This window comes from Microtus ochrogaster, chromosome 7 (genome assembly GCF_000317375.1).
Source record: "Microtus ochrogaster isolate Prairie Vole_2 chromosome 7, MicOch1.0, whole genome shotgun sequence".
In the NCBI taxonomy this organism is placed as follows: Eukaryota; Metazoa; Chordata; class Mammalia; order Rodentia; family Cricetidae; genus Microtus; species Microtus ochrogaster.
Genome location: NC_022014.1, coordinates 29,787,225 through 29,800,538, shown reverse-complemented (window position 1 = coordinate 29,800,538; position 13,314 = coordinate 29,787,225). Strand labels below are relative to the sequence as shown.

At 45.8% G+C, this 13,314-nt stretch overlaps 1 protein-coding gene across 1 annotated transcript; it reads left to right on the top strand.

The window, feature by feature from the left end:
- Window positions 1-4,659: 4,659 nt before the first annotated feature.
- LOC113456293 (CST complex subunit CTC1-like) lies at window positions 4,660-12,893 on the top strand. The gene is made up of 4 exons (XM_026780063.1): window positions 4,660-4,735; window positions 10,904-11,067; window positions 12,212-12,449; window positions 12,678-12,893. The coding sequence occupies exons 1-4, from the start codon at window positions 4,703-4,705 to the stop codon at window positions 12,891-12,893; spliced, it is 651 nt and encodes a 216-aa protein (XP_026635864.1). The 5' UTR covers window positions 4,660-4,702.
- The last annotated feature ends 421 nt before the right edge of the window (window positions 12,894-13,314 follow it).

The window sequence follows — 13,314 nt, the reverse complement described above, 5'->3', positions numbered from 1 at the left end:
AGTCCTGGCTGTCCTGGAACTTACACTGTAAAACAGGCTAGAATTTAGGTTTAAATAGAGGAAGGAGGGAGGTATTCATAACCAAATAATTCGGATTAAAGTGTGTCCCACACATCACTTATCCATCATTGTCTCAGCTCTAGTCTCTCCTGCAAGGCAGTCTAAAAAGTTATGAAATTCTTGTGGGACATTCCAGTTCCTCATGGACCATTGTCTCAACAGTTTCATGAACACAGTGGTACAGCTAACTCTTTATGGGCGTCTTCAGGTTTCTCTCTCTCTCTCTCTTTTGTAGGGGGGTTTCAAGACAGGATTTCTTTGTGTAACTGCCCTGGCTATCCTGGAACTCACTCTGTAGACCAGATGACTGGCCATGAGCTCTGCCTCCTGAGTTGTTGGTATTAAAGGCAGCCACCACCACCTGGCAGCATCTTCACTTTTGCCAGGAGGGTCACAAGTCCAGTATCACTAACTCAACAGCCAGTGTCTTCCCGTTGGGCCTGAACAATCAGCCTCCCCTTTGTTCTTCTTCTCCTGACCTCTTCTCCTCCCCCCTTCTTCAGTAGTCTTGGAGAAAGTAACCATTTATTATTCCCTGCCCTCCTCCCAAGTCCTTCTGAGAACATTGGTCTTTTGTAGCCAAAATCCTATCTTAGAAGTTAAAAGGTAAAACTTTTTGATTCTCTTTGTATTTTCTCTCCCTCTGCTTTCTTGCTTGTACACCATAAGTAGGCTTTCTAAGGTCATTCAATTTAGAACTTCAATTACCTTGATCATGCTAGAATGAGACCCTCAGACTCATGTGAAACCCAGGGAAAAGTACAAAAGAGCCCTTAAAAGACCCTGATAAAAATAAAGTCTGCCTAAGACCTGCAAAGACAAAAACTACTATTAGACCATGTTTAAACAGATAATTTTAGTTTCTTACGGACTTTGTAAATGTAATTTAGGTTCCTCTCTTTTATTAAGCTCATAAATTTGTTTACATTGTTCTGTCTTCCAGTTGTAAAGACTTGTCTCTATATGCATACAAAGGATGTGAGAATATATTTATATATAACCTACCTGGATATAAGAATGTATTTTTTGAATAAGGAGGGGCTTTTGTGTGTAAAACGTTTGCCAGGCGTGGTGACTCGCGCCTTGTAGCCCTAACACTTGGAAAGTGGAGACAGGAGGATCAGAAACTCAGGGTCATTCTTGGTTGTATAGAGCTTGAGTAAGCCTAGGCTACGTGGAACCCTATCTCAAAAGCAAGAAACAAACAAAATAAAATTTAAAGAACAGAAAAAAAGGTTTTGTCCTAAGGTAGAATGAGTAGTTTTTCCCAACTACTCATTGGAAAAATTGGCAAAAGTGAATCGGAAAGGGAACAACAAAAACAAAGTCAAAAAGTTTAAGAGTGTGGCAGAAGCTCAGAGTAAGCCGTGAAGTGAAATGTTTGTGAATAATAAAACTTAGGACTAGAACTTAAAACTTAGAGCTGACCTGGGTCCTCTGTAAGAGCAGTACATGCTCTTGACTGTTCAGACTTCTCTCCAAGACCAAAAGAAAATCTTAAAAAAAAAAAAAAAGAGCCAGGCAGTGGTGGCACAAGTCTTTGATCCCAGTGCTAGGGAGGCAGAGGCGGGTAGATCTCTGTGAGTTCGAGGCCAACCTGATCTACAGAGCTAGTTCCAGGACAGCCAGAGATGAACAGAGAAACCCTGTCTTGAAGAAAAAAAGAGAGACAAAAAGAAACCAACACTAGCAGGGCGGTGGTAGCGCACGACTTTAATCCCAGCACTCGGGAGGCAGAGGCAGGCAGATCTCTGTGAGTTCGAGACCAGCCTGGTCTACAAGAGCTAGTTCCAGGACAGGCTCCAAAGCCACAGAGAAACCCTGTCTCGAAAAAAAGAAAAAGAAAAAGAAACCAACAGTAAGACTAACTCTGTTTCATTATTGGGTCACCCTGAGATTCTTCTCTGAGATAAAGGATTCCCCTCTTATCTGAGTGGACGTCCCTAAAAGGTAAAGGAACCCCTCATGCGTGTCCCCTAGAAGGTAAAGGAACCATTCCTGCTACTGGGGACAGCAGCATGGAGTCTTGTCTTTCCCCTGCTCCTCTGACCACCCCCCCCAACATTTAAGTCACATGAATGGGATGGTGGGAGAAGATCCAGTAATACTTCTTCAAGGATTGCTGTAGCCTAAATCCAACTTTTCTATGAACCATCAAAGGTGAATCCCAGGCTATAGGACACATTGTCACAGACAGGATAGATGGAGGGGTTCTGCCAGAGACTGGGAAATGCTGGAAACAAAGAGAATGAGTAAGATGGGTAGGTGTTCTAATGAGGAGGCTGGGTGTGTGTGGGGGTTCTTGTTGTTTTGTAGAAAAGAGAAAAAAATAAGTATCTCTGACATAATATGGGAAATAATTGGGAAGAAACATTCAGTTTACACTCAATGTTTCTGTGGGTTTTGTTTTTGTTTGATCCAGGCTGACCATGAATTCTGATCCTCCAGTCTCCACCTTCCAAGTGCTGATCACCAGCCCACTTAGCTGTTCTTCTGGGACAGAGGTTTCGCCCAAGTTGTCCTTGAACTACTTGGCCCAGCCTTCTGCTTCAGCCCCCTAAGGGGCTGAAACTACAGGTGCATACCACTACACTGGCTCTAAAAAGCTATTTCATATATATCCCAGCACTTTGGAAGCAGAGGCAGGTGGATCTCTGTGAGTCTGAAGCCAGCCTAGTCTACAGCATGAGTTCCAGGACAGCCAGAGATAAACAGAGAAACCCTGTCTTGGAAAAAGAAAAGAAAAAAAAAAAAAGAAAAGAAAGGAAGGGAACTTGTTAGGGTGTTGCAGTGACAGGCGCCGGTAATCTCAGTCCTCTGGAAGCAGAGGCAGAAGGATGAGAGTTTCAGGTCACCTGTGGCCACACAGCAAAATTCGAGGACTGCTGAAGGGCTTTATTGAAGGCAATGCTAATCATTGAGCACCGCAGCTCCATTGTTTGTTTGTTTGTTTTGCTTTGTTTTGTAACAGCCCCCTGGAATTAGCTCTGTAGACCAGGCTGGCCTTTCCATTTTGTTTTAAACTGGATACTGGATTTTGTTTATTATTTCCTTTTTTTTCTTCCTTATGAAACTCTTGGGTCTTTCTTCCCTTTAGTTACTTTGAACTTCAGGAACAACAGGCCTGTTTGAGAAATATCTTAAAAGAAAAATAACAAAAGTACTCCTTAGACCATAGAGACTACCTTCTTTCTACAAAATCTTTTTAGTTAGGACTTAGAGCCATTTGGCCTGGGACTTTTGCCCTAATTTCCCTCTCGTCTCCACAGTGTGTATTTCATCAATTAAAGAACCGTTTGTGCCAAAAGTGAAGCTGAATGAAAAGATACAGTAGTTTGATGGTTTAATATATTGCTTTTTTTCTTTTGAATGTTGGCCAGACTGGCTTTAAACTCATGATGACACGAAGCTCCCCCTGCCTTTGCCTTCTGAATGCTGTGTTTACAGACATCACCACACCTGGGTTTTCATTTTCTTCCTCCCTTTTTGTGTGTTTGAGTGTTTTGCCTGCATACATGTACAACACATGTGCAAGTGCCCTTGGAGGCTTTGGGTCTCCTGGAACCGGTCAGACATTCGCTGGCTTTGCCTTTCCCCCCCCTCTCCATAATACTAACATTCAGTATATTTTGCTCATTTTCCACCGTCAATCTCCTTCCCTTAGAACAATGCGGGATTTTGTTTTCTTCAGTGCATACACCCAGAGCCTAAAACAGTGCCTGGCACATAGATGAATTCTGTTTTACTCCACCAGAACTGACTGATTGAATTAGGAAAAGCAAAAGTTTTCATTAATTGAGCTACACATTTTCCACCAAGTTCGTTAGCAATAAGCACAGTTCTAGGCATTAGAATGACAGGTAAGTAAAGGAAAGAGCTGGATACGTCAGGGAGTGAAGTCCACAGCACATATGTGACTGGGGGCACCCCCCATATCTTCTTTTTTTTCATCATCCCCCCCCTCCCCACTTCATAGCTGATTGGCTTGGAGCTCACTATGTAGAGCAGCCTTGGCTGAAACTTAAGTGATTCCCCCGCCTCTGCACCAGGAGTGCTGGGATTAAAAGCTTGCGCCCCTGGTCCAGCCTGTGGCTACTTTTTGCTTGCTTTGGTTCTTTTTAGAGATAGTGTTTCTCTGTGTAACAGCCTTATCTGTCCTGGAGCTCTCCCTGAAGACCAAACTGACCTCAAACTCAGAGATCCACCTGCTTAAGCCTCTCGAGTGCTGGAATTAAAGGCTTGCGCTGTGGCTACTTTTAAGATGCACACTTCTCTACTTGGTAAAATTAGGGAGACTGCAAGATGTTATGACCCAAGAGGATTGTGCGGTCTAGTGCTCTCCCGCTCCAATGCTCATCAAACTTTAGGAGAAGCCTGACGCTCCATCACTATAGAAGGGAAGCAGCTGGCCAGGTCTGGTGACGCACATCTGTAATTCCCGCTGTTAGGTGGCAGAAGAGGGAGGGTCGCCAGATTTGAGGCCAGAGTGCTTCTTGAGGTGAATTTCAGGCAAAGAGGTGGGGCGGGTCCCATTGCAGGTGAATGCTGGGGGAGGAGCCAGAGCTGCCTCATGACGTCACAAGCTCCCTCCCGTGAGCCCTCGCTCTCAGCCTTCCCGCGTTCTGCGGGGTAGGGGTTCATCATGGCTGTTTGCGGAGCTCAGGCATCTGTCTCCGTGAGTGCTGTTTGTGTGTTTCTCGTGGGTTTTCCGTTTTGCTTTTCCATCTTGTTCCGGATTTCCTTTTTTCCTGTACTCCTTCCGCCTACTGTTTGTGGCCGCGGCCCGGGATGCAGGAGCTTTTCAGGCGGTTTGTTCCATCGCCGTCTGAGCTCGGAACACTTCTCCGCTCATCCACTCTCGAAGGTTTACGCTCTGTGGGAAACTAGCAGCAGGTTGTGGGGCTTTGTGTGGCTGCAGGAGCCCCCTGAAGTATCTGAATGGGAAAGGAGAAACATCCTGCTCCTGGGGTTCATGCAGGAGTAGCTAAGTGGGAAAGCATCGGACGAGCACCGTTACTAGGCGGCAGATCCAAGTTGATAAGCAAGAGTTAGAGCAGATGTCTTTTGAAAAACTAAATTCCACTGGGTGGAGGTGGAGGGGTCAGAAGGAATAGCGAACTGTCTTGTCATGTTGAGCAGGCACTTTCTTGGTCGTTGTTGGTGAAGGAGACCCCTGCACAGCAGGAGCTCCCTCCTGGACCCCGGATTAGGCACAAGCCCCACCCAAACATCTGTTTTCGCCGAGAGAGATCCTTTACTAAGTGGGAAAGAAAAGTTAAAGTGGCTGCTTTCTGACTCAGGTGGAAAAACATCTAAATGACCTTCCAGGTGTAATTTTTTTTTAAAGCTTTTATTTTATGTGCATTGGTGTTTTGTCTGCAAGTAAGTCAGTGTGAGAGTGTCAGATCTTGGAGTTAGAGACAGTGGTTAGCTGTCATGTGGGTGCTGGGATTTGAACCCGGGTCCCCAACCGCTGAGCCATCTTTCCATCCCTCAGGTGTAATTTTTAATTTTTTTTTTTGTTTTTTTTGTTTTTTTTTGTTTTTCGAGACAGGGTTTCTCTGTGGTTTTGGAGCCTGTCCTGGAACTAGCTCTTGTAGACCAGGTTGGTCTCGAACTCACAGAGATTCGCCTGCCTCTGCCTCCCGAGTGCTGGGATTAAAGGCGTTCGCCACCACCGCCCGGCCCTCAGGTGTAATTTTTAAGAGGAGAAGTCTGTGTTAGAATGGGCTAGGATAAGGTGGTAAAGGAGGTAGAGGATGAGGGACAAGGGGAAGGGGACAAGCGAAAGAGAGCATGGGACAAAGGACTGCCTCTGGATAGAGAGGAGACAGACATGGCCCTTAGGCAAATGGTGGTTTATAAAGGTAAAATGAAAAACCCTGTGTTAGAATGAGATGTTTAATTTTAACTGGACATGTTCATTGGGTGAGCCAAAGGGGCTTCTGATTACTGGATTTCAATACTGCAATAGCTGGACCTTGGTAATCAGCCTCAGGAGGAGGAAGTGGCCAAATAAGGGAATTGACCTTGGCAGCTAGCTTCAGGAACGGTTTTTACCTAGGCCAAGGGGCTGAGGGAGAAGGGAAGGCCTGCCGGAGCCACAAGCTCAAGTGGGCTAGTGTCCCTGCAGTTGGTGGGAGTTTAAGGACAGTCATGTCAGCACCGTGTACCCCTGGTGCTTGCGGTGTGATTCAGTAGGGTAGCCTGGATAAGGCTCAGCCTCCACTGTGTTGCGCAGACTTGTGGGCCTTTTGGTTTGTTTGTTTGTTTGTTTGGACAGAGGAGTAATGGATGAGATTTGGATTTTACTTTACTGAAGTCGGAGTTTGGAGGGTTGTGCTTGTAGAGTGGTTGAAATGCAGAGGCGGTGGTGGCTTCATCCATGGTAGCAGTGATGGGGTACCAGAGGTGAAGAAGTACAAGAGAGCCAGGCGTGACAGTGCACGCCTTTAATCCCAGTCCTCATTGGCTGGGCAATCTCTGAGTTCAAGGTCAGTCTGTGTAGGGAGTTCCTTGACAGCCAGGGCCCTGTAAAGAAACCCTGTCTCAGCAAACAAAGAGCGAGGTGGTAGAATCTCAGGAACTGATTACTGTGAAAGATGAGGAATGGGTTAGGGAGTGGCCAAGGATTCAAGCTAGAACTGCTAGCTATCTGCTCAGTTCTGCATATAGCTTAGGTGTTGGAGAGGCTATGAAGAGGGCGTGCGTGTTAGCAGACTGTGGTGGGCAGACCATCTCAGGATAGACCAGGTCTCAGGATAGAGCACTCAAGCTAAAGTAGAGATCTGAGAGCGAGTCACCTTTCAAAGGCTGTTCAAGGCAGGCAGTCCAGCCAGGTGTACTGGTGCAGCCTTTAGTCCTAAGTTGGGACAGGCCTGGTCTACACAGGAAGTTCCAGGGCAGCAGGGCTCCATAATGAGACTGTTTCAAAAACAACAAAAAGGCAGGCAACTGAAGTCTTTGAGGGCAAAGTATATAGTGTTAAGTTTATATTATACAAAATGAATCTCAGCTCATTCGAAATATACAGGCCTGTGCTTCATTGGATTCAATAAATGCCTTTGGTTTCCCTTGAATAAACAACAGAACAAAACAAAGTCTTCCTTATGTAACAAAGGCTGGCCTCTAAACTCACTACGTAGGCCAGGTGGCCTTGAATTTGCTGTCCTTGCTCAGGTGTCTAAGGATTGATTATGGGATTATGGACACACACATACCAGCTTGTTTGGAGTTGCACCACCCCCCCTCAGCCCACAGGACCTCATGCATGCTGTTGAAGTGCTCCACCACTGAACCGCATGCCCCTCTGTGTGTGTGTGGGGGGGGCATAAGGCCAACAGTTCAGAGGGTGATTGTGTGGAGTCGTTCCTCTCACTCACCTTCATGCGGGTTTCCAGCTCCAGCTCTGGTGATCAGGTTTGCACTCCACCTGTCTTTCCTGCGAAGCCACCTCACTGATTCATTCATTGTTATCATTTTGTTATGAAATGAGCTCCAAAAGTCCTCTTCCAGCCTTCCGGTTAGCTCTGCAGGAAGCTCCTTATCATCAGAGTCCTGTTCTTGGAGACCCAGGTCAAGAAACTGATGCCTTTGCCTTTTTTTGGATGGAGGTTTCAGGGTTGAGGGGGCAGAGTCTCTCTACTTAGTCTTACAACTCACTCTATAGACCAGGCTGGCCTCAAACTGACAGAGATCCACCTGCCTCTACCTCCCGAGTGCTGGAATTAAAGGGGAGTGTCACCATACTGGCCCCATTTTCTTTATTTTTTTTTCCAAGTTTAGCCAGGTAGTAGTGGCACATGCTTTTAACCCCGGCAGAGGCAGGGGGATTTCTGTCAGTTTGAGGACAGTCAAGGCTGTTACACAGAGGAAACCCTGCCTCAAATAAATAAATAATAAGGCTACCAAGATGGCTAGGTGGTTAAGAGCACTGACTTCTCTTCCAGAGGATCCGAGTTCAATTCCCAACACCCACATGGCAGCTAACAACTGTTTGTAACTCTAAGATCTGACACCCTCACGCAGACATGCATGCAGGCAAACCACCAATGCACATAAAAATACATTTAAAAAAACAATAAAAATAAGTATATAAATAAATAAAACCAAACTTGATTTTCACTTTGAGACATCAACATCAGAGAACTAGTAACCAAACCTGAAAATGCTGTACTGGTGGGCTTTGAAGATGTTGATGAGGTTTATCTGAATAATGGATTAGTTCACTGTCTAAGCCTCTGAGAATGAAGGCAAAGCAGGAGGACTGTCCACAAGGATGCCTAAGTCATTTAGAATGTTGACAGTGGTTCTCCAAGGCGCTAAGATGTACCAAGTGTGGGATGCTGAGTGCATTGAATGCGGAGGACCAGAGATGGAGCTGTGACGGTAGCGCTGGCTGAACACACAGGACAGCGTCAACTCGAGTGGGTTACAGCTTGTGTATATTTAGTTTATAGGGAGTCAGATACCTGTGCTTGATGGAAAAAGTAGAGTAATTAAAAAGTATACTCCTGCAGGGCAGTGGTGCACACCTTTAATTCCAGCACTTAGGAGGCAGCTCTCTGAGTTTGAGGTTATTCTGGTTTACAGATCAAGTTCCAGGGCTACACAGAAACCCTGTCTTGAAAAACAACACACACACATACACACATGTTCCTAATACAAGCATGATGGTAATAAGTGTATGCCTGTAATCCCAGCACTTAGGAAGCAGAGGCAGGAGATCTTTGTGTGTTCAACACCAGTTTGGTCTATCAATTGGGTTATAGGTCAATCAGGGTTACATAGCAAGACCTTGTGTCTAAATAAATAAATTAATTAAAAATAAATAGGGACTGTAGAGATGGCTCAGTGGTTAAAAGTACTAGCTGTTCTTCCAGAGGACACAGCTTCAGTTCCCGGCACCTACTGTTTCACACCCATCCTTAACTCCAGTTCCGGGAGATAGGATAGACACCAGGCATGCATGTAGGTAAAACATCCATACATGCAAAATAAATATATATATTTGATATAAGTAAATAAATTACCCTTTGCATATGTCCTTTATGAACCCTGTAACAGCCCAAGGGCTGTCCTAGAACTTGCTATATAAACCAGGCTGGCCTTGAATTTACAGAGATCCACCTGCCTCTGCCTCCCCAGTGCTGGGATTAAAGGCGTCTTTATTTTCTATTAGACATACCATATTCACATATTAAGAGCAGTAATATGGGTTTTTTTTTCTAGACTTAGATTTTTTTTCATGCAATATATTTTTATCTTATTCTTTTTCCCTCTGTCAGCTCCTAGATACTACCCATTCAACTTCATATTGTCACTCTTTCCTGGAAAAATGTAAAGACACAAATTCAAACTAAAATAAATAAAAGATGAAACAAACAGAAAGCACAGTGTTTTGTGCTGGGCAGCCAGCTCAGCGCAGAGCCTGCCGGGGTCTGTGCTTAATCTGCCCAGTGCCACTCCACTGGAGAAAACATTTCCCTCTCCTAACAGGTATCAGTTGCAAATAGCTGCTTGGTTAGGTGTGGGGTTTCTTTGTCCACTTCCCCTTTTCCTTGCTGGAGTTTTGTCTGACTTGAAATCCTGCAGGTCTTGTACATGTTACCATAGACTCTGAGATCATATGAGCATCAACCCTTTTTTTTTTTTAACTTTATATTTAAGTAAAGGTTTTTTCGTTTTTGTTTTTCCTGAGAAAGGGTTTCTCTGTGTAACCTTGATTGTCCTGGAACTCGCTCTGTAGAACAGGCTGTCCTTGAATACAGAGATCTGTCTACCTCTACCTCCTTAGTGCTGGGATTTAAGCTATGGATTTTTGGAAACAATTTTTGTCGTTTTGACTTTTTAGCTTACTGACTTAGAACCAGACTCCATATAAGATGAGATAACCCTAAACATGGGGCCTGTGCTATGTAATAGACATGTGTACAAGGTCCATGTACATATGGAAGCTCCATGGTCAGAGTGGCAGTTGACCTGGATGGCCAAAGGAAGGGTCACAAAGAAATCTTTCCTTCTTCCTTTCTTTCTGGTTTTTTTTTTTTTTTTTTTTTGGTTTTGTTTTGTTTTGAGGAGTGTGGGTTTCGAGACATTTTATCTGTGTTGCTTTGGAGCCCGTCCTGGAACTAACTTGCTAGACTAGGCTGGCCTTGAACTCACAGAATTTAAGGCCTGCCTCTGCCTCTTGGGAGTGCTGGGATTAAATGCCTGCACCACTACCGCTCAACTCTTTTTCTGTTTTTGTTTGCTTATTTTGCCTGTAAGTACGTCTGTGTACCATGTGCATCTGTGTACCATGTGTGTACAGTGTCCACAGAGGGCTCCTGAATCTTGATTACAGACAGTTGTGAGCTGCCATGTGGGTTCTGGGAATTGAACTTGGTTCTCTGGAAGACTTAACCATCTCTCTAGCCAGCCCCTAGGAATCCGTATTTCAAGTGAACATATTAAGGATCAGTACATATTTGTTAGAGGAGGCGAAATGAAAGCTAAGTGACCACCTGCTTGACCCGGTTGTCTGGACTTTAACAAGAACTCTTCACAGAATTCCACCTTCAGTCTTGGACTAACTTTTAAAACTTCTCCAGGTTCTAAACATTCAACTTTTGATAATCTGGATTTATTTGTTTGTTTATTTGAGGCTGAATTTCTCTGTGTAACTACCTGGTCGTCCTGGAACTCTCTCCATAAACCAGGATGACCTTGAACTCACAGAGATCCTCCTGTTTCAGCCTCTCAAGTGCTGGTGTACACTGCTATTCTATGTCTTTATTCTCCAAAACTCTGTTGGTGGGCAGGATGGTTGTGAAGATGTTTTGACTAGATTCACTTTCCTTAGGAGCAAGCCTGGCTTGAGTCTGCCCAGACCTTCATCCAAGCGACCCTTTTCCCGGCTGGCCAGGAGCCTAACAAGCAGTTGACTCTGTCAGTAATTGATTGTGTAAAGAAGACGTGGCTGTCCCAGAGGGAGAATCGGGATTTTACACTGCCCCTGAGCTACAGGTAGGGTGAGCTGGGGCTGGGTGGGTGGTTGAGTTTAGTGTTGAGAAGGAAGTGGGAATGTGTGGAAAAGAAGGTAATCTAAACATGCCCTCATCTGCGGAATTTTCCTCTTCATTCCAACTTGGCTTGGGCCGTGTTTATAGAGAGGAGAGGAAGAAGGCGATTTAGCTGATGTGAGGTGTACATCAGTACCCAGCTGGCTATGTACCTAAAACCAGCCCACCTTAAAAGGCTCCTGCATTTTGTCATGTTTGCTTCGCTCTTTTCTGTAAGGTGTAAAGGAAAAGGTTTATGAGGTCTCCCAAGTCTATTTTGATCTGATTCTCCCTTTAGAAACCACCAAGCTGAAGGGAGATGCTGATGGCAGTCTCAACGTCTGTTTGTGCACTGTTCTCAGCGGATGCGGGCCTGCTTATTCACATAACAGCCTACCTCTAGATCCTTTTACATTCGCTTCTCTTTTCAATTAAATTTATTTTGCGCGTATGGGTATTTTGCCTTCATGTATGTCGGTGCACCACATGCATGCTTGGTAACCATGGAGACCAGAAGAGGAAATCAGATGCCCTGGAGTTACACACAGTTGTGAGCCACTGTGTGAATACTGGGAGTTGAAACTAGGTCCTCTGGAAGAACGAACAGTGCTTTCTTGTTTGTTTTGTTTTGCTTTTTGAGACAGGGTTTGGGTTTCTCTGTGTAGCCCTGGCTGTCCTGGAACTCACTCTGTAGACCAGGTTGGCCTGGAACTCAAAGATCCCTGTCTCTGCCCCCTGAATGCTGGGATTAAAGGTGTGCGCCCCACTGCCTGGCTGTAGACAGCGCTCTTAACTGCTGAGCCGCTGCCACTGCTTCAGCCACTCTTTATGGACGCACACTTACTCCTCAGGCTGTTCCGCAGTCTGCTTCACGTCCCTTGAGCCCTTGTTATAGAACTGTTTATCACAGGCTTTCTTCCCATTTCTCTTAGGGGCTTTGCCCAACCTTTAGGCCTAAGCCCCACCTTTACTCTTATAGGCTCTTCTCTAGTCAAATATCTCCTGGTCCATGCTCTCTCCCAGCCCTACTTCCGGCTATTAGGTGTTGGTCAAGGATGAGAGTATTTTAGATGTAACTGATTTGCAGAACTGTTTTCTTTCCTTTCCAGCTTTGTTTCGGTACAGAATCTCAAGACCCAGCAGTCTCTCCCGTGCTGCAGTCACTTGTCCTGGAGCACTAATGCTTACCAGACTTGGTCCCAAGGAGCTGGGTCAGGGGGCAGAGTCTTGCCCCGGCAACAGTTATTACTCTTAGGGACACTAATAGACCTATCTGGGGATTTGGAGCAAGAGTGCAGGAGTGGAGGCCTGTACGTGAGAGATAACACCGGACTCTTGGGCTGTGAGGTGAGCTGGAGGGGGACCAGCATCCAGGAGAACAGAAGGGGGACCAGCATCCAGGAGAGCAGAAGGGGGGCCAGCATCCAGGAGAGCGGAAGGGGGGCCAGCAGCCAGGAGAGCGGAAGGGGGGCCAGCAGCCAGGAGAGGGGGGGGGGGGGGGCAGCAGCAGGATGAGCAGTAGTGGTAGAGGAGGTGCTAAGGTCCTGACTAACCTGTGACTTTGATCTTCTCTAGCTTATAGATCTAGACCTTTCTTGGTTGGGCCACCTCTTCCTGTTCCCCAGTTGGAGTTACCTCCCTCCTGCCAAGAAGAACTTGGTGGGGGAAGGGCACTTGGAGCTGTGGGGTGCACCTGTGCCAGTCTTTCCTTTGACCACCAGTCCTGGCCCTCTCTCTCCTATCCCTGTCCTCTACCCGGCAAAGGCGTCCCGCCTGCTCAGACACAGGTAATTATCCACTCTGGAGGAAGGAGGGAATGGAAGGTGGTGAAACTGGGAGGAGGACGGTACTTCCGTGGGGAAAAAGGCGTTTTGACAGTAACAGATGAAACAAAGGAGCGGTGGGGTTTTGAATGTCAAGAAAATCACGAGGAAGACTCTGAGCTGATCGCAGCTCACCTCTCTACTCCCGGCATTCGGTACACTGAAGCGGGAAGACTGTGTAGTTTACATAGTGAGTTCCAGGTCAGTCCGGGTTACATTGAGAGTCCCTTTCTCAAAAGATGGGGGGGGGGGAGATAGCTCAGTGATTAAGAGCACTGTGTGCTCTTTCAGAGGACCTGGATGTGATTCCTGGCACCCTCACGGTCCACAGCCATCTGTATTTCCTGCTCCCTCTTTTTTTTTTTTTTTTTAATTTTACAAAAAAATGT